The 21,334-nt window shown below is 44.6% G+C and overlaps 1 protein-coding gene across 3 annotated transcripts in view; it reads left to right on the plus strand.

Annotated features, from left to right (window-relative positions):
• The window catches only part of SLC25A33 (solute carrier family 25 member 33), a 53,885-nt gene that overhangs the window by 23,311 nt on the left and 9,240 nt on the right, over positions 1 to 21,334 (plus strand). The window contains exons 4-5 of one of the 3 annotated variants that reach the window (XM_021417706.1): positions 6,219 to 6,353; positions 19,944 to 20,123. In XM_021417706.1, the coding sequence (XP_021273381.1) occupies positions 20,077 to 20,123 (47 nt within the window). In that variant the 5' untranslated portion in view covers positions 6,219 to 6,353; positions 19,944 to 20,076. Of the gene's footprint in view, positions 1 to 6,218; positions 6,354 to 10,951; positions 11,085 to 11,218; positions 11,349 to 19,943; positions 20,124 to 21,334 lie in introns of those variants that run through there. The other 2 variants (XM_021417705.1, XM_021417707.1) reach the window with 2 other exon arrangements.

Raw genomic sequence — 21,334 nt, forward strand, 5'->3', positions numbered from 1 at the left:
GCATTTCCGTTATGGATTGACTTGGCCAGCGTGTTAGAAAACAGTGTGGGCTGAAGGACCACATCTGGAGGTGACAGGCATGAGTTCCAAGAAGAGGCTAGAGAACTCTGCAGTTTGCCAGCAGGTCCATGTGCAGAATCCATTTATGGCAAGGTCTAAAATTAGCAAATGTGTAAGTGGTTCTGAGGGGAAACACCAGCAGGTTATTACTTGCTAGGCCAACAAAAGCTGGGTGTTAGGATGGCAGCTTACACAGTGCAGTGGACAGATGGTTTGGTCTGGATAGCCATGCCAAAGCCGGAATGACACCCAGCAGCACCGAGAGAAGTGGAAAATGCAAAATCCATTGTACAGTGAGATGCTAAAGTTAATTCCCTCCACCTACACCCAGCCTTTTACTGTATTTGCCTGAGTGGCTCCTACAGACATTGTGTCAAGACCAGGTCTGCTGCATGCCAAACTGCCATGGTAACAAAATCCAGCTCTCCTCCCAGAAGGGCTGGAACTGGAGTCTGACACAGCCCAAGGCTGATGGTCTGTCTCACCAGCAGGTTGAAGAAGAAGAGTATCAGCTGGTGTGACTCTCCACCCCATGAGGCAGAGGACACTGGGATAAACCGACCCCAGATCTCTGACTCTGAACAAGATCTTCTGGGCTTGTCCTAGCACATATTAAAAAAAAAAAACCAACAACAACAAAAAAAACCCATGAGTGTTTCTGTGTAAGTTAGGCAGGTGTTTTCACTCCTCTCTGTTCAGATGACTCCTGGAATTACACTCGGTCATTGTTTCTAATGAGGAGTGCTTGGGGTGGAGGTTGGAAGAGAGGAATGAAGCCTAGCTGATCTTGGTAGTTAGTTGCTGCCTGTGTCTTCTGTTGATAGGAAGGAAAGCTTCCCTTAAAGGCTCTGCACTTGCAATGACAGAATTGGAGCTCCTTGAGTGTGTTGGATTGCATTGGGCCTCTAAGGAAAGTGGGATTCTTGAGCTGCACATCTCAGAGGGTTTCTTTCTAATGGAAAAACTATAATAGCTGGAAATGCTGGAATTGAAGCATTAGCATCCTTGTTTGTAAAACGTTCTAAAAGTATTGAATAGCATATATGCAGAGCTTTGAGCGGTCAGGTTCTGTTGAGGCATTAGAGACTTACTATTCAGAAAAGCTACTTAAATAAATCAGTTTCAGGACAGAAGTAAATGTTCTGTTGCTCTGCAGAAAACCTCAGTGACAGCTGCATCAACCAGGGAGTGAACGTCTGCAAAGAGCTGTGAGCCCACTGAGCAGAGGAGTGGTTTGTGGAAGATCCCAATTAAGCCCCTCCTTGTTCTGTAGGCAGCTTCTGTAGTGCTTCTCCATGCCATCGCAGTACGGGCAAATCTGAATGCCTGGGGACCTTGCTGCTGCCTCAGTGCTCCAGTTACCAGGGGGTTCGCTCTGGTGGGGTTAGGAAGTTCCAGCTCTTCTGCCCAAGGGCCTTTCACCTGTGCTGAGCAAAGGCATCTGAGGATGCTGATAGAGGGACAGAGGTCCCTAAGTGAGAGGAATTAGAGAAATGCAGATGGCAGAGAGATGTTGGATTCCTCTATGTTTTGATTACTCACCAGAAGAGAATGCCGTGCTGTAGGCATAGGGACAAGGTATAAGTGGGAAGTGTCTAGAGAAGTGGGGAGCCTCTCCCACCAAGAATATGTGCTTTGTACCCTATACTTCTCTGCTCTTCAGCCAGCCAGTAAAATGAAAAACATGTGAGGGGTGGAGCAGGAGGGCAGGGATTTATGGGTTGTTTTATAGGAGATGATATAAAATGCTTTTACTTCAAGTTCTCTATTGTGTTCATTTCCTCTCTCCTTCCCTTGCTTTTTTCTTAACCACATGCAGGAGAGAGGCTTGATCCAGGCTGTCTGCAGCCACAGCATAAATCTGCTTACAGAACCCCTGTGGTCCATGGCAGCCCACCCCTTCCTTTGCCATGTCATTTATTGTGGCTTTTTGGCAAGGAGATATGGAGCCAGGTGATGTCTCTGTGCTGTGAGCACTTCAGTCTGTGATGGCTCACCAGCTCTTCTACTGTCCGTGCAGAAGTGTGGAGTTATAATAATGGTGTACATCATTAAATACCAAAAGCTCCAAAGTCTTGCATGCACCACACACAACAGTGCAACCTCTGACTGATGATGAGCAGAGTCCCATCTCACAAAGGGTCCCATAGTCAGTGCCTGTGCAAATATCACTATGTGGATGTGATGTGACTGAGGTAGCTCATTACAGCAGTGACACCAATGGATCCGTTCAGCATCAGGAAAAGGGGAAAGGACTGAGCTTTGAAAATTCATTGACCTGTACATCCGTCTTGGATTTGGTCTCAGGAGAAATCCTGAGATATTTCAGGGCATTGCAGCTTATTCTGGAGTTAGAAGGGGGATTTCTGGAAGGATCTGGTGATCAACAGTGTCAAATTTATGGGAAAAGAGGCAAGGCTGATAAAGCTATAACAATAGGACACCCAATCTTTGTAGGATTTATTGCTATACCCTAAGGTCTGTATTGGCTCATTGCTCTTGTATCCAGATTGTTACATTACAGAGCATATTTAAATAAAACCTTCATCCACTGAATAATAAAAAAAATGCAGGAAAACATATGTTTGAATCGTAGCAATTATTGCTCTCATTTCTATAAAACTTAATCCTAATCCTGGGCTATTAGTCCAAGGAGGAGGTAAAAGAGGGAGTCCTGGAATTACTCAAGGAACCTTGTACGGTAAGGCATGGAAAATGCTTGTTTGCAAATTTGTTGCTTAATTCTGGAGCGAAGACAGCAAAAATCAAGAGACAGGAAAGGTTGGAAAGGATCATTTAAAGCTAAGCTAATGATAATAAAAAAGCATATGTGGAAGGTAATAAATCTGATGGGATGGGCAGCCATTTTGCTAGGCACTTTGCTGATGTTAGCTAATAAAACAGCGGAGTGTTTGGTAACTGAGGTCATCTCCTCTGTGCATTCCACCCTTACTTATATTATTTTTTTTCCTCTCAAACCTTTTTATTTCTAAGGGAAAGATTCAATCAAGTGATGATGTGCAAATTCTGGGATGTGAGAGGTATTGTTGAGATGAAGCATATTTTATTGCATTCTTATGAATATTTTGTTAGTTAAATTGCAGAGAAGCACAAACACAGAAAAAAAAAGGATATTTAGATCACTGTCATATTGGAAAATTTCCCCACCTTGTGTCTGCTGTAATTCCACTTAGAGAATGGAGAGAGCATATAGGTGATGCAGTCTATCACCATGATAGTACGGCCTATTAAGTCACATATTTAGCTGGATTTAATTTAGTTGCAGAGTGCCAGGTTTGATAACAGTTGCTTTGTACTTGGGTTGGACAAAAAGGAGAAAATCCAAAGAGAAGGAAAGAGTTGAAAAAAAGATAGAGTGGAAAGCATGATGAAGGGTTTGTCTGAAGGTAGTCACTGTCCTCAGGGAGGCAGGAGAATCTGCCACCAGCAAATTCCATAGAGGGGTTGAGCTTTACCCTATAAACTCGGTCCTCAGTTCCGTGAAAGTTCAAGGGCATTTGGTTTTGCTGTTGGTCCGTTGCTTGCAGATTGACTCCATGGAAGCACCTTAAGACTTCAGAGCTTGCGAAGTGACTGGACTAGGACACTGGAACCTCGATGGCTTAATATGAGTCCATTTTAAACAATTTAATTTGAGTAGGGAGGTTAAGGGAGAGATGTTGCCTGGAAGATGCTGTGCATGGTTAGTGACTCTCACACTTCACTGTTCTGGAGCTGGAAAGTTCCTCTCAGATTGGCATGTTGCCCTGGGAGGGTGGGAATCACTGAATTAGAGCCCTGTACCTTTTAATTCTCCCACCCAGCCCACTCCCCATTCATGAGATGTTTGATTGCTGAGCTCACTGCTGAACGGAGTCCAGGTAGCTCCTCAGTGGTTCAGCTGCTTGTCCTGGAGCCCTGGATCACAGGCTGTCCTCCCATATGTTTCCTATTAGGCCTAGTCTTGCCTGCAGAGAAACTGGCTATGGGGATGAAGGGAAGCGGGCTCTTGGAGAGAGATGATGTTCCTCTTTTCCTTTGCTCCCCATGTCATTTCCCCAGAATTCAGGATTCTTTCTGCCTTTATTTGGCTCTGTTGGTTAAGTTTGCACTGAACCACCATGGGTGGAAGAACTCTGCTCACCCTCTTCATTTCTGTAAAGCTCGATCTTGGGAAAAGGCCCTCGTGGTCTCCTGGTATTCCTCAGAGGCCTCTAAGAATGCCCTCAGTCACTCACTGCGACCAATTAAACCTCCTGTTCTTCCAGAGAGAGAAAACAAAAGACTGTAAATTCTTGGCTTCGGTGGCATCCTCTTCCCACAAGCTCCTAAATCTAGTTCCATGTTAGTGTGGAAAAAAATGGTTTTCTTTTGTCATTTTTAATTTTACCCAGTTTCTCATTCTCTTGAATGTCTTCTTGTTCCTGTGCTGACAGTCTGTCGCTCCTGGTGTTGGGTCAGCCCTGCAGTGGTTGCATGAGAGCATTTAAAATGGTAGCAGCTGCTTGAAGTCTGTCTGTCCTCGGGGTCCTGAAAGTGGAACTAAGTCTGTCTTAGCAATGACAAGATGTTTAGGAGCAGCAGCCAAGTCTTGCAGCAGCCCAGGCTTCTCTGTAGCGTCTGAGAACCGCTGACTGGGAGACATACATGTTATGACAGACAACTGCCGACCTTTGGGCAAGCCAGTCTGTGGCCTGGCCTCATCCCTGCTTGCTCATTTTGTGCTCGCTGCCTTTGTGTTCTACCTTTCCCCATGTAAAACAAGAGTCAACAATCACTCATTGCACGATACAGCAGGTAGAAGGAATTCAAATTGTTTGTGTGCACTTGGGGCCTTTAGGGTGTTAATTAAATCGCTCAAAAGACTCTTGACACAGTTTTGCTGACAGAATGAATAGCCAGGTGAAATGTCTCCTTAGTGTGTTTATAACAGTCCATGCCCTGCATGCTCCTACACCCCTGGACGTGGATACTCTTTTAGACATACGCTTCTCCCAAAGCACCCCTCAAAGTGTGAGCAATGACCTCAGCCATTCCTAGGGCAGCTGGGTGCTGCTGCTGTCTTCATCACCACCAGAGGTATTTCTTTGATGGCACTCTTGGCAGGGCTGCACTTTGGACAAGAGAACAGAGCTTCAGATGTGTATCCGCCTCCTGATAGACACCCACTTACTGCACCCTTCCAGATTCCTTTCACCAGGTGCTCTGACCGCTTTAAGTTCAGACACTTAGTATCTTCAGGGAAGAAACATAATTCCTTGTGATCTTGCTCATCTGTGTTGCTGGTTTTAAACTGAGTGCCAGAAAATAGCTAAATTGCAGGCACCTATCTGTTGTGTTGGACTATTTTAGCAGCGTTTCAGCAGGCTGAGGACTTGAGACAAAACTGTTACAGAAATGTCTGACCCAGCTCCAGCTGCAGTCAGTGGAAAAAGAGTAACTGACTTCAGTGGGAGCTGGATTAAAACCTAAAACAGTGAGTGCAGTGGTGCTGCGGTATCTTTCATCTCAAAGCTGTTGGGTGGAATCCAGACTAGGCTGGTAATGGTTGGGAAGCTGCCAGCTGCTAATGATGTGGAACAAGTTGGTGAGTCCTTGCTCCAGTTTGTAGGAAGCCACCAGACAAAACAAGTCCCGTGAACAGCCAGCTCAACCCTTTCCTGGTTGGGTTCGTGCTGTACTGGCAAAAGAGTACTTCAGGAACTTACCCTGATGTGGCTCCTGTGGTGTCTGATTTGCTGAGGCCACAGTGCTTCTGTGCACAGTTATCATCATGAAATTCCCTAGAAATATTCTACATGCTATAAAAACAGTGTCTGGAGCACAGCGCTTTCCCAGATCTGGCCCACTCTCCTGCTGCTTTGATACAGTCATAGCGTAACCACAAAACCGGTCTTCCTCCTTGGTTTCCCTGCATGTAGTCGCAGCTCCTGGATTGAATACCTGCACTCTGAAGTGCTCTTTATTTCAGCTCCCATAGGTGAAGAGCTCTGTGTGATGGAAGAGCAGGCACCTCTTAGTGTGCCAGGAGCTCAAATTCAGCAGATGGCTGAACCAAGAAAGAGGTTGACCTTCTAACAGTATCGCAGTGGCATGTGAAACGGTGTGAGAGATTGGATGACATGCACATAGCAAGTAAATATTTCTCCTGTTTTCAGAGCTATTCTGGAAAATGATGACAAGGAAGGAAAGCCAGCCCACTCACTTGAGGCAAGCAGATACAAGCCAACATACCTCTTCATTCCACATGGAAAAGGAAAATGAGAGTAAAGGTGATGACAGCCAAAAAGCAGGTAATATTTTTGCTGTCCAGCTCAAACCAGTGAGGTGCTCAAATAGCGTTGATGGCTTTGTTTTCCTGAGCTTCAGAAAAAGTTATTGCCACCTATGCTTTTTAGAAATCATCTCTCCTTTGAGATGTGTTTCATGGACAGGAACAGGAGCCACAGGACAGGGTATCTTCAAAGTGTCCAGGGAGGATGATAATCAAATACAGGCAAAACAAGTTGCAGGCAGAGAAAAATGCACAGGATCTGGTAAAGATCAGCCTTGTGTGCCTAATGCCTCTCTGCCCTAAGGCGGTTTTGCTTCTAACATTGGTCTTATAGTGCTCTCTGCTGGGGAATGAGAGGTAGAGGAAAACACAGCTACAAGTATTCTTTAGTCTAGAAGGCAGACAGGCATCTCAGGCTAAGGAATGATGTGCAAATTTAGCTTATATATTTCTCCAGGAAATTTTTACAATCTCCTCTGGCCCACCAGTATAAACGTGAATTAACAGTTCTCCAGGAACGTTTCTAGCCAGTGCAGAAACATGTGACAAAAATGTTTGGAGCCTTTAACCATGCTCAGTACAGCAGCTGTTATGTTGGGTGGCAGTGTTCTCCAGGCAAACAGGCTTCTCGTGCAAATTCAAGTTGCTAGGTCGAGGCACCTAGCTGGAACTGTGTGTAACAAATTCCTGATTGAGCTTGACAACACAATTCGATTAGTCTCTTCTTCCACTTTGCTGCTGACAATGGTAAATAGGGTAAACAGTAAATTTCATTATGATAATTTGTCACCTAGTGGAATACCATGCAATAGGATAAGCTGCTGCCCTCTTAAGCTAGCAAAGGCCCTGCTAAACTCGGATTTGGTGATGAAAGAATACTTTACCACCTTAATTTATGTCATTTTCAGAAGCTGATAATGGTTTCCTGGAAAAAAAAAGTGCTCCTAAATGGTACTTCAAGTGGGGGCTCTGTGAATATATCTGCACTATTAAAAATGCCTCTACTGCAGACCTGCCATCACGTGAAAGTACACAGTTTTAATCAAAATGCTGGATCCAACCAGTATGACATTAGAGAGGAGGTGCTGATCTCTGCTCTCTGGTGACAGCAACAGGACCCAAGAGAACAGCATGGAGCTGCATCAAGGGAGGGTGAGGCTGGGTGTTAGGAAAAGGTTCTTTACCAGAGCGTGGTCAGGCATGGAACAGGCTCCCCAGGGCAGTGGTCACAGTCTCAAGCTGACGGAGCTCAAGAAGCATTTGGACAATGCTCTTAGATGTAGGGATTAATTTTTAGGTTGTCCTCTGTGGAACCAGAAGCTGAACTTGATGATCTATGTGAGTCCCTTCCAACTTGGGATAATCTGCAATTCTCCGTTACTACAGAGTCCTTGCATTTAGTTAGTATTCTTCAGAGCCAGTGCTGTCCATAAATAGTCTTGCTTGTAACTGCTTTACTGTCATAAAAACTCAATATTTGGTAATATATTCCTAATGATTCTTAGTGGGGATAAACTTGAAATATGTGGTATCATACTCTACAATAAATAGAGAACTAAGCAGAAAGTGTTAACCTAGCAGCAATGTTAACCTAGGCTAACCAACTCACATTCAGTTCTGCTGCTCCTGTGGGCTGCAGGAGTCAGACATCCCTTAAATTGCTTCCACATGAATTGCGAGAGCTCAAGTACCAAACCTCAAAGTCTGCTGCATGTAAGAGCTGAATATTTAAAGAAGTCTTTCTGGGCCTGATAAACCTCACGCAGAAGGCGGACAGGGAGATGCTGTGCTGCTGGCTGCCCTTAAGGATATTTTCTATAGCTGATTCTCTTAACATTTGTAGGAAGCCATAGGATGCAGAGCATACTTTGGACCAAAGGCTATAAACAGTATAAAGTTTGCTGACCTTTGTCTGTCCTACCTTAGCCTAGCTCACACAGAAACAAAGGAAATGGAAATATGTCCCTACAGCTTTAATGTTAGGAGGTACAACCTGATCTGCCTCCTGCATACGTAACCCCACCACGCCAGTCAGTGAACCGACTCGAAATGGCTGTGTTTAAAAACAGCTCAGCTCTGGACATATCCTTCCCCAGGTCTCAGGGCACAGGCAGCCCTGCTAGAAGTCCTTGTCCAGGCAGTTTTCTGGGAAGCTGTTCCATGAGTGGCTGTCTTGAGCCTACGCCTCCCTCACACCTCCCTGTGTGGGCTGCCGCCCAAGACAAAGCTCTGGCTCTTCCCTCCAGTCTGGCAGCTGCTCCTGCACTTGTTTGGCCCTTTGCCTCACAGACGAGCCCACTGCCCAGTTACCAAGTGACATTTGCATGGTATGCACAGCATAAGGGCAGGGAAAGAGGAAAGAAATAGCAACAGAAGAAAACAAGCTGAGGGAAAGGAGACCCATCGCACGCGCACATTTTGCAGGATCAGCTTTCCCCACTTCTCTGTGCCTGTAAAACAGCTGACCAGACCTTTCCTACACCGCGTTCACTGTTCACAAACACTGATTTCCCTCTTCTTTTTCCTCTTTGCCCCCTACGTCAAATAGATTTTCTTCTGTCCCTCAGGTCTGGCTTCCTGTTTCTGTAAACCTGCTCAGGTTTAACCAGCCCATTTGATCTAGGAGTTGTTTTCCCAAGTTTGCTGGTGGTTTGGAAATAACCTCCCGCCACCTCACAGCTCTCCACAGATGGGTGTTTGTGCACATATGCGCTCCGTGAGAAGGGCTGCTTTGTTTCTGTGGGACTGGGAGCAGAAAGCTGTGGCTTAAAACTGGTTTTGATGTGGGGGGAGCTTTTCCTGGCTGGACATGTGTGGAAATGGTTGGCCAAGTTGTGTCCATCTATGTGTATGTATGTGTGAGTGCTCTGTGTGCGTGAATATGAAAGGCCAGTGCTCCCACAGTTGTGCCTTTGATATTTATGGGTCTATGTAAAGAAAATAGTGCCCAGCTTTCACTGTGTATATATGCGTGCCTGTGTGACTCCTTAGCTATTTGCATGTGAATGTGCACCACTTGCAAGTACATAGAGCCACTTCTGGTTGCACTGATGTTTTCAGATGCCTTAGATGCGTTCTCTCGATGCTTACGCCTACCTGCATGCTTCTGTCATTGTGATAAGGTCAGTGGTTTTATCAGGCACTTCAGACTACGTGGACCTCCAGATATCACGTGGAGGCTGAATGAATACCTCCAGCAAACTAAAGAGGGATGTTAATAGAGTTATCTGCCTCCTGATAACCCTGCAAAGGTTGCCAGCTCTCTTCTGAATCATCTCCTCTCCAGATTTTTCTATTCTTAGATTAATTTGCATGATCTGTTGGGATTATACTTTAAAGAAAGCTCTTCACTTACCATTTGACAGGCATAGCTTCCTTGAAATACTTAAAACTAGCAAATCCGTGTCACTGTCTGGACCCCTGGTCTACCTTCTACATTATTACAAAGAGTAACTTTGTAGAACCTTGATGACAGCTTGGGATCCCTGGGATTCCAGGCTGTGCGGGGGCCAGATATCCCGAGCAATGACTTGGCTTCAGATGCTTAATGCTGTGTTCGTTCCTGATTCTCAGCACACTCTGTTGTCAGCCCACTAGACTGTTTCAGTAAGCCATGACCCATCAGCCACCACACAAGATGTCTGAGGTAGATGTTCTTCACAGCACCTTGGTGTTCGTTACCGTCACCTCAGAAAGACTCAGAGGTCTAGAAGGAATGTTTTTGGAGGCTGAGGATCCTCCCCAGAAGCACTGCCCTCAGCATGGACCCAGGTTCTGCTTCATCTCTTGGTTTTAAGCTGTTTTTTCCTCCAAGTAGGAAAGCCTAGGCGCTGAGGACGTGCACACGCAGACTTGGAACTCCTGCATCGCGCAGCGCTAGGGCTGGAAGTTCGGCTTGTGCCATGCGGGAGGCGTGAAGTTCATGTCTGGGTCTGAATTCAAGTTAGGCTGTGTGTTCAGCTCGTTGTCACGGATAATAGAACATTTGTGTATATGGAAAATGTGCAGACTTAGGGTCTTTTTGTAGATTTTAATCTTTTCCCCAGGATTTTAGCGTTAGTGTAAAAAGCCAGACATTCCTAAATGTCCTGGCTGTGAAATTCACCCACAGCGCATAAATTGATGGCTCCTATAGAGGGGCATAAATCATTGCACCGGGCCAAAGTTCTTCCTCTGACTGCAGGGAACGAAAACTGAAAAAGCCTCCTGTCATGTGTCCCTTAAATCTAAATCCTGTTAAGGATCACCGCCAAGCCACCCTCAGAAATAGCCCTGGATCAGATCCAGGTGCGCCAAGGGCTGGGGCAAAGCTGCAGCTTTCGAACATGGCAGCTGGAGTTTTGGGGGCTTCTGTTGTTGGATGAGCGAAATAGCTGAGGTGTTTCCTGTGTTCCCACGTAACGGTAAAACCAGAAGACCTATTTGCATAAAGGAGAGCTGGACGTTGCACGGAGCCCTGGGGTCTGCCGCAGCGCACACCAGCCCTCAGGCGCGCGGGCCGCAGCTCGCCACAGCTGTGCGCGCGAGAGCGGCCCGGGGGCGCTGCGAGGCCAACGGCGGCCGGGAGGAGGGCTTTCCCGCCTGGCGCGTCGCGCGCGCTCGTGTGACGCGTTGAGCGCCTCCCGCCGGCGTCACGTGCGCGCGCCGCGACCCGGCCTCTGCTGGCGGCGGCCGGCCGGGCAGCCGGAGCCTGAGGCGGCATGGCGGGCGGCCCGCAGGAGAACACGCTGCTGCATCTCTTCGCCGGGGGGTGAGTGCGGACGGCTGGCCGCGCGGCGCGGCGCTTCGAGGGGAGCCCGGTGGTTGTAAGAACGGAGGCCGGCTCCGCTCCACGCTCCCGGTGCGCTCTGAAGGCGCGCGGTCGCTGCGCCGCGGCGATCGGCTGCTTTTAATTCAAAATCTCGCTCGGCTGCGGCGTCCGGCTGCGCTCGGTGCGGCCCTGGGCTCAGCGCTGCCCTGCCGGGCCGGCAGCGGGCGGTGCGAGGGATGGGCCGCGTTCTCTCGGAAGGAGGCGGTGAGTGAGAGCGGCCGGGGCGCGGGCTGTGCCCGGTAGCTCCCTCACCTGTGGGGTTATACCACAAATGAGAACGAATGTAAGAGGGAGGGGAGGCCCTGGTGCTTCTGCATCAAGGACATGGCGTGCTGGGCTGGTGCTTTTTTTTTTTTTTTTCCTTTGTTTTAGCTCTTTCAAGGGATTGTGAATTTATTTTTGTTGCATTGAGAGCCTGGGATGAAAACGCAAAAAAAACAGCCCAGCCTGTCACAGTAATTTTAGCTGTAGTCCCATAAAATCATTATAATGTGTAAGTTAAAAAATACATATATCAAAAATCCAGCAAGAAAATCCCACCCAGCCACCTATTAGGCATGTGCTAGGTCTGTCTGTGTCAGATTTTTGTTTTTTTAATGATTTAAGCTAACTAAGCAGTGGGATATCTGTAGTGCTTGCCAGCTGACAAAGTTCAGAAGCCCACATGAAATCTATTGTTAATCTGCTTAATAGCAGACATTGCTTCTTCTGTTGCTAAAACAGAAAGAGGAGGTTGGCTGTGAAGCAATACGTTCATTTAACATAAGTATTAAAGCCAACAAAGCCAAATTTTTCAGACACACGGCCTTTCTTCTGCTGACTTAAACAGATGCATTGTTGTTAGTACTCTCTCCCTGTTGTTTTTCCACTCTCTGCTAGCATTAGACTAGTGCCTGGAGCCTGCCCCAGAAACTGGACCTGGATGTACACATGCAGCCAGTTAGGATAGCAACAGTGCCTCTCCAGAACTCTAGGTGTCGTCATGTAACTCCTCGCACAGCAAATAAATTGGAATTGTGAACTCGATGGTGTTCTAAGTTAGCACTGAATGTTCAACATCTTCCTTAGTCAGTGTGTAACAATCTCTGCTTTCTCTAAGGATCTTAATAAACATTTTCTGCACTATAACTAGAAAATCTTTAGGTCCAAGCTGGTTTTGATGGAGAGTGGGTGGAAAGAATAGAGGCACAACAGTGAATATCATCCTGGCCTCCTATTTGCAATAAGATCGATTCATTTTTAAAACAGTTCTGAGAGTATAGCATGGAGGAGAGAGATGGTCTTTTAGGGCATATGAGCCTTTACGCGTTTATTGTTGAAGCTGATTCTTGTTCTGAACATGTTCTTATTTAAGGAGGCACAGAAAAATGCACTGTCATTTGTCTGACTGTGATGTTACAGAATGGACAATGAGATGGCAGATGTAGTTTTTCTTCTTGTGCGCCAGCTAATGCTAAGGTGTTTGTCCTCTGCAGGTAAGGGTACGTGTGTATAACGTGTTGTGTGCCCACCTGCTATCCCAGCAGCTGATTCCAGTGTGGATCCCTGTTCAAAGCCCTGCACTTACATGTTCTGATTGTGTGCATATATTTACTAATGCTATTACCTCTGCTGTTCGAGTAAGAAACACGGACTTCTTAGGGCTCACTGGATGGGAGAACAAACTGAATGTCAGCTTCAAACTGTCACCCGAGGTATTCAGCTTCAGAGTTCTTGAATAGTTGCGTTACTCTTTGAGCAATAGTATCTGTCAAGGTCCTTCCTCAGTCTTTCCAGTACTTTTATGTTTGCACATCGTGTCTTAGAATGCTATTACAATAAATGGGTTGTACTGTGATGCAGTGTCTCACAATACAGAACATGCAGAACCAGGACCTTGGATAAAATTATCCCCTCCTGTAAAGTGTTGGAAGCTCAGACTGCATTATAAGTTGTGCAAGGTGCTGAGCTTTGTCCCATGGTAAAATACTTTTTTGCAGATGAAGCAAGAGAAGCTTATTCACTTAAATAATTTTGTTATAGATTTATTGGTAGTATTACAATAGCTTCCTGCAAAAATGAGTATGGGGTGGTGTGTTCTCAAGGGAATGCAATACAATATCCTTATGTGTGCACAAAAAAGGCAAGTCAACTTATTTACGGGCAGAAAGAGAGTCATTGACTTCCTCTTGTTTGTTTGTTCTTTTTAAGATTTACAGTGACAACAGCAAACCAAAAGGTCTTGGGATATTGATGGGAAGAAGGCTCTGAGGGCAGGAAAGATTTCAGAAGCAACAAATAGAATGATGCTTATGTTGCACAACAAATGCAAGCTGCTTTCAAGTCAGTGGAGTTCTTGCTTATTTTTGTTTTGGGAAAACTTTGGCTCAGGCTTCAGCAGAGGTGACTCCATTTTGTCTTCCCAGCTGTAATAATACTCTTTGCTACAGGGATTTGCAAGAAGTGATCATTAGAGGCTGCAGTGCCTTTTATAGAACACGCAGAGCAAAGACTGAACGAACTCCTTACCGTGATTTATTTTGGGTAGGTACTGAGTGATGTCTAGTCTTGAACCTCAGCAATGGGTTTTCTACTGACTCTAGGGAAACTGTAACTCCTTTGCTATTGCACAGCTATTGCTGTGAAAGGCAACCTGAGACACCAAGCAAAGCTTCCTTGAGCCACCTGGAAAGGAGCTGGAAGCGTACTTTGGGAAGGATGCTGAGCAATTTGCTAATGCTGACAAACCATTTGGGAGACAATGTTTCCATTTGTAGAATGGAGAGAAGCAGCCTTCACCTGAAGCATTTGTTTGTGTTATGCTGCCTGCAGTCCAGGATAGCCCTTAAGCTGGTAATGAGATTTGCTGTCTTTCAGCCCCATATCTAGTTTTAGGTTCTCATCTGCTTGATGTGATTCAGTAACGGTGTATCAGCCTGAGGAACACTGTAAGTGCTTGCAGTCATATGCACACTTGGTGACAGCTTTATTTGCTGGAGGTGCTGTGAATGCTTAATATCTCAAAACTATGAAGAACAGTCTGTATTGTTTTGAAGATGACTCTCCTATGGCTTCTGGGAATGCAGCACCTCACGTTGTTTACACTCTTGATGATGCAATACTGAATATCAAATATGCAACCTGCTTTGCTGTATTTGCTGTGCATTTCACGCTAGGCCATGTGGCACATGTCAGAAAAACAGAATGAAATCCCGATCACAAAGAAAATCATGGGGAAAACTGCTCATCTCAGTTTGCATTCAAAGAAAGCCGATGCACTGGTACTGCAGTGCTTTGTGCTGGTAGTGCCACAGAGTCCTGCATCCATCAGAGGGGCCCAGTCAGCAGCACCAAATGAATTAATCCCTGCTCTTAATTAAGTTACTTGGCATCATCTGTATCAGTTGTGCTAGTGGGTGCTGAGAGTTTATTTCAAATGCAAGTCATTGGTGTATTGGGGGTGGACTTTGTAAAAATAGAAAGCTGGCAGCAAGAGAAAAGTTAAAATTGAAATTTGAGATTAACATTCTTGGCATGGCTTTTATGGAGAATGTTTTCTTTTTATGGAAGTAAATAATTTTTCTGCAACTCTTAATGTACAGCACACTCTATATCTCCGTGAACACTTCGCCCTTGGCTCGAGGATATGAAACGTGCTTTTCTTAATTCCTCTGTTTGGACATGACAACTCAGAGATGTGTTTTACTGTTCCAGAGGTAATATATGCCTGGCTAATCGTGTATCCAGAGGAAGTATTTGTAGCCTGAAGTACAAATACCGTTTTTCTGGCAGTTTGCGACAGGCCCAAGCTGATGCATTGTTGGGAGTCTCACCCTGAAGAGATGTGTGTGTGTGTGATGCATGCAGAGCAGGGCTGGGAGCCTCTGGTTATATGCTTACCATGTGACTTGTCAAAGACAGTGAACCCCGGTGTTTTGTTTCTGGGCAGGTTTCTGCCTTTTGACTAAAGGCGTGTTTAGAGATTGTTGGGCTTCTAGCAAGAGGCTAGCGTGGTGAACACTGCTTGCCATCTCTGGAACTGTAGTTCTGCGCTGGTGTCTCATTAAAAACCTCATCCTAATCAGGATTAAGGCTTAAAGCTGCATTCATGGCAACACCTCCATCTTCCCAAGTCAAATGTATTTGGCTGCGTATTCACAGTTGAATCTTTCAGGGTTTAGGGCTGTTTACGTAGCCAAGGGAGGCTGGTTGTTCTTTTTCCTTGCCAGAGAAGGTATTTGGAACACCCTAGGAATACAAAGTGTTTCTTTTATGCACAGCATGTTACTCGGCCATCTTTCAGGGAACAGAGCAACACCAGGATATGATGGAAACAAATTCCCATGGGGAGGAAAGTCAGCTCATCTGAACAAGATGTCCAATACATCAAAGTCCCTGGTTGAACTGTCTGCTGTGTATTTATATCTGGGATGTAATTCATGCATCCTATTGACATTCTGAGAATTGCTCCATTAGATAATGCTTTTTTTTTCTTAAATGCCATGCTGACAACATTAACTCTGATCTGTTAAAACTGATGATGCAGGTACTAATTCACTGTGTTGAGTACTGGGGGATTGCATATAAATTCCCCGAAGTACTTAAATATTCAAGTCTGCATAAATTAACTGGATTATCAAACTAAAAGGATGAAATTCAAGAAGTGAGCCGTGAAGCAAAGAAGACAGCTGATGCAGGAGGGAACATGCCAGAGAGGCTGAAAAATGTTATGGCAAGATGTCACTCTAGCCTGAGCAGCTGGTAGGTCAGAAAAGGCAAATGGAATTTCAGTGTTCTGAATTTATGAAGTGTTACTGTAAAAGTATTGTTCTGATGTTTGTAAATGAGGATAGAAAACACAGTGTTGTAGTGCTGGTAGGTGAATTAGCAGTTAAAGAAATCAAATTATTTTCATAGAACTCACTCAGACTTGCTGTTATTCTTGAGTATGGTGATTATTTGAGTGTTAATTGTATACATTTATATATTGGATGTATGTAGTGTGGAGAGTGGCAGTGTGGATCTGCAAGAGGAGCTCTCAGAATGCCTCCTCCTTGGATTTAAAGGTCTGAGCTCTGGGAACATGAAAGGTTTTGCTGGAGGAACCATTCTGGCCTTTCTGTTTCTCCCAGATCTGGGCTGAAGCATGTGAGCAACATGAGAAGCATCTGACAAAGACAGGGAAGGATAAACTGAAGTGACGTGCTCCAGAGTGGTATTGACAGAACAAAAGGCTTGTGTCCAAGCCCTCCTTCAGTACACAGAGTAATCAGAGACCTGATAAGGACTCTGTGAACACTCATTCTTGATCCAAGAGACACGACTTCAGCTGCCACACACCTAGTTCCATAAAAACTTTGTCACTTTGTTCAACAATCAAGTCTTAGTGGTCTCAAAGGGATGAAGGCAAAGCACTTTCTTACAGGGTTTGTCACTCTGAATGTAAAGATTTTCTCAATTTGGTTCAGTTTTCACTCCTTTAATCAGGGAAGAGGAGGAAGCAAGACTTTAGAGGAGAAACTCATTGATGTGTTGCTGTTAAATCAGATTATTCTGCTTTATATCAGTTTATTCCGTTGGATAATTGTATCTGAAATGCACAGTATTTAGAATCCGGGATCCTCAGAGTTCTGGCCAAGAATTGTTAGTGTTTGAGCAAGCACCAGACAATGCATTTATAAACTAGTAAATATCTACAGCTGCATTTTTTTTGCCAATCTTTACCATTTTCCTTGTGCTTAAAAATGATTCTCTGAGTGAAGTAGTTCACGTGTAGACAATACATGTCAGTGCCTTTATTAACATCCTTTTGTAGTTCTCTGTTCCCAAACATGCACATGCAGAGTTCTTGCAACTCTAGCAAGTAATTGTTTACATGCAAATCAAATGATGGCATTAGGTTTTTTTCTTCCTCTCCGGAGCTCTCATGGAAAATAACTTAAATCACAAATTGACATTAACATCAAAGAGAGTTAAGTTGTTGACTCCTGCTGTTTTCTAAGGAAAGTCCAAACACAGGTTTTTGAAGGAATAACATACTTAGATACTTGTATAAGCAAAGAAAATATTTCCTTGTTGATCTGTTCAGTTGTAGGAGATGCCCTTGGAAAAAAAAAAAACGAAACAAAACAAATGGAACTCTTAAGTCTTCCTAAATCAAAACATGTTAGTTTAATAAAAGTAAGGTATAGTGCTCTTCTTAGTCATCCTCAGAATTATTTTTAATTGTCAGGTTTGACAGAAGGGACGTTCAAATATGATTGAGGAACAGTGATAGAGAAATCCCTGCCAATTAGCATTGAGAGACATGGTTTAGTGGGGTTACTGGTGGGAGGTGGATGGTTGGACTGGATGATCTTGTAGATCTTTTCCAACCTAGCTAATTCTATGATTCTATGAAATGGTTTGACCAAGGTGACTGATGAGGGTTGGGTCTTGATCACTTTTGTGTTCTTGGCCCAGTGTGCTTTTTCTGAGCCACTCTGATTACATTGAGATGAGCATGGCCTCTGCAGCAAGAGAGCAGCTAGCTCTAACATGGCTCCCCAGGCTTTTGTAGCATAATATGAAGCACAATGCATTGTTTTCGTGTAACGAGCTTAGAACTCTTCCATTCAGCCAGTTTGCTAGCTTGGGGAACTTCCAACTTTTGTTCCCCTGATTCTTATTGTATGGCAATAGTGATGAACAGCAATTTTAGCCAGGACTAGTTCTATGTCAAGAGGATTTGTGTAGCTCTTTTTTGTACCAGTGATAGAAGTAATGGATGCTGGTGGTTTTCCGTCACTGTACTGGAACATTCAGATATCATCCCAGTCTCAGTAAGAAGCTGACTTGGGATCCTCGCTGACAACCTTAGCCTGCCTTCCTGGGAGAGGTGTAGCAAGAGAGGTTTGGGAACCTTTTTTCTTGTGCGATGTAGTACGGAACATTGAATTCATTGTGTGAAACTCTACAGTAAAAAAAATAGTCAACTCTGGCTAACGTATAAAGAGTGCGCCTGGAAATTCTCAGCCCTGATTCAGGTTTGTTTATTTTCTAATATGTCTGGAAATCTGTGTTTTTACAACAGAGCTGTATGTCGGGAGTGTGAATTAGGTGAGTTTGTAGCAAGAGATTGCTGGTGGCTGGAAGCTTGGTTTTCAGCTTCTGTATTATCTGGTTATAGAGAGAAATCATGGGTTAAAGAAAGATGCTGAAAGAGCCCTAGAACAAGAAAAACAAATGGAGCGAGGCAGTGATAAGAGCTGGATAACAACAGTTAAAACTTTAACACATGAAACTATTCTTTGGAAAATGTGGGCAAACCAAGTTAAATGCCCTTATTAAAACCATGATTTGAATTCTTTCAGCCGCCTATTGAGTTTATTTTCAGGTGAGGTTGTTTGCTGGATACCTTTTAAGTAAGAGGACTTTATGCAGGGTGGGATTTTTTTACTTATATTCTATATATTTAAAAAAATGTGCATGTAACACAGCCGCTCCCTGACCCCGTTCTATTCAAGGAGAAACTCCCTTGGAGTGGCCTCTGTTCATGGAGTCACACCTGTCCGCGGCCTCCAGGAGCATGCTCAGTTCAGAGGTGTGTCACCAGTATTTCCCATCAACCAGTTTTGTAACTCTTTCATCAGCATCAAGTTTCAAACACAACAGCTGTTATCATAGGGCGAGCTCAGCAAGGGGGGTGTGATGCGCTCCAGCTCACTGACACTCACCTTATCTTGGAGAAATTTAAGCTTCCTTTCAGAAGCTGCCTTGGAAAATGTCCGGCTGCTGCTTAGAGTGCAGCCTGATCCACCTTGTCTGCCTTCCCATCCCCATGCCCAGACACATCCTAGTTTCTTACTCAGTTTCTCAGCTTGGATGTTAGGAAGAATTTCTTCTCAGAAAGAATGGTGATGTGCTGGAACAGGCTGCCCAGACAGGTGGGGGGGTCACCGTCCCTGGAGGTGTGTAAGGAAAGGGTTGATTTGGCACCAAGACGTGGTTTAGCGGGCAGTGTTGGTGGTAGGTGGGCAGTTGGACTGGATGGTCTTTTCCAACCTTAATGATTTTATGATTCTGTAATCGGTGTACATATGTAATATTTTTGTGCTTCTGTTATCAGGCCACGGGAATTCTGATCATCTTTAGTGGCCTAAAGAACAGCAGCTTCCCCTGTTGTTGTTGTTCCCACCCTCTCTCGCATCCTTGCAGCTTCCCCACACCAGAAAAGTTGATAGCCATTGTTTTTAAGAGAATCTTACTTACAGTAGCCTTGATCTTTGCTGCTTCTTTAGGGAGCTGTTGTAATCATAATTACTGAAATGGTGAAGGATTATATTGCTGTGTTTTCAGCATACAGTTTCTTAGTCCTCAGTCGCTTGTTCTCATCTGCCAGCTTCCTGCTTCCCATAGGAAAAATCCATCCAAGGATATGTCTCTATTAGGACAACAGCCTCTGAAACATGGGTGCCTTTGAAGTTTTTACAGGCAGAATTCCAGGTCCTGGCTGAATATGGGACCAGCAGATGATCAGTCATGGATTTTTGTTGCAGTGGGGTATTGTTTTTGTGTTTCACCCTTCCAACCTCGTCACTACATGGGATCATCATAAATGATCATAAGTGTTTCTCAGCCTTCTCTCCCCTCCCCCAAGGCTTGGGAACAGTCTCCCTTGCCTGATGGGAAAACAGCCCTGCTTCCTGTGAATTTATCCACGGTGTGGAGCAATTGGAGTCAGTTCTTCAGTTTTTTGTTTATGCTCTGTGCTCTTGTGACTTGTTACATCTGTGCAGCTATATTTTACTGACTGTCTTCTATTTAAATTGTGTTTTGCAGGTGTGGAGGAACAGTTGGTGCCATTTTTACTTGTCCCTTAGAAGTAATAAAGACTAGACTCCAGTCTTCAAAACTGGCCTTTCGGGCTGTCTATTACCCTCAAGTCCAGCTGGGGACCATCAGTGGTGAAGGAATGGTCAGGCCAACGTCTGTTTCACCCGGGCTCTGTAGCGTTCTTAAGTGAGTACTGTTCCTGTGGTCCTTTGATGTTATTTGACACCAGTGATCTAAGTTCCGATTCCTCAGTTCTAACAAGGAATGCAAATTTTGCTCCAGACTTGCACTGCAAGGATACAAGGATACATGTCAGTTGCGCTTTTGGATTCAGCAGTAGAAATATAAATTATTCTTTTAAAAATAAGTAAAGAAATTTCCTGAGTGTTCCTTTAAGCTTCCAGAGAACTTTGCTTCAGAAGGCTTCTGAGCGCTAGAAATACATTGATTTGAGTAAGTGTCTGGAAGTGTTATTTTTAAGTCTACTTTTGAGATTTTTTTTTTGTAGATATTGCATTCTAGGAATCAATACTCCAAACTTTGTGTTTTGTATGCTTTAGCTTGCAGGAACTATCAAAAAATATTCTGTAGGAAAAGGCTTTTTTTAAAAAAAAATAAACAAAAATAAATAATAAAAATATTTAAAAAAAATAAAAAATAAAAAATATGCTATGGAACACGTAATCCTTTCTAGCTGAGGCCAATTCTTGGCACAATGGTTGAAGGACTGAATGAACTATGCACTCTGTCTTTCCTGGAGCCATTTCCATTCTTCTCTGAGTAGCTGGAATGATACTTGTTACTATTGCTGCCCATGCTAGTTACCAGGTTGATGAAGTAAAGTCTGGATTTCTCTCTCTTTGGAGCTTCATTTAAAGGCCTTTAGCCTTTCCTCCTCCTTATTGGGCCAGTGTTGTAACGAGGGTTCAGATTCTCTGCGTTTTGTGATGTGTGTCAGTCACTGATCCATCTTTAAAACTGGCCCTGCTTGAGCACTAATTTGAACTAGATGACCTCCAGAATTCTCTGATCTGTTGTGTTATTGGGAGGAGCTGTTGACTGCATTGAGAGCGGGGAGGCCTTACAGAGAGATGCAGATAAATCAGATTGCTGGGCAATCACCAACTGCAGGAAGTTTAACAAGAGCGAGTGCTGAATTCTGCACATAAGAAGAGGCAACCCTGTCTATACATACGGCACTGGAAGCCCACAGTGAGGTTTCTCTGGAGCCTTCTCTCTCCAGGTGGAACAAGCCCAGTCTGTCTTCGTAGGAGAGGTGCTCCAGCCCCCTGATCATGTGTGTGGCTCTCCTCTGGACCTGCTCCAAAAGATTCTCCCCATCTTTTTTGTTCAGGGTGCCCCAGACCTGGATGCAGTGCTCTCACGAGGGTAGAGAG

The sequence above is a fragment of the Numida meleagris genome, chromosome 20 (assembly GCF_002078875.1).
Source record: "Numida meleagris isolate 19003 breed g44 Domestic line chromosome 20, NumMel1.0, whole genome shotgun sequence".
Classification (NCBI taxonomy): Eukaryota; Metazoa; Chordata; class Aves; order Galliformes; family Numididae; genus Numida; species Numida meleagris.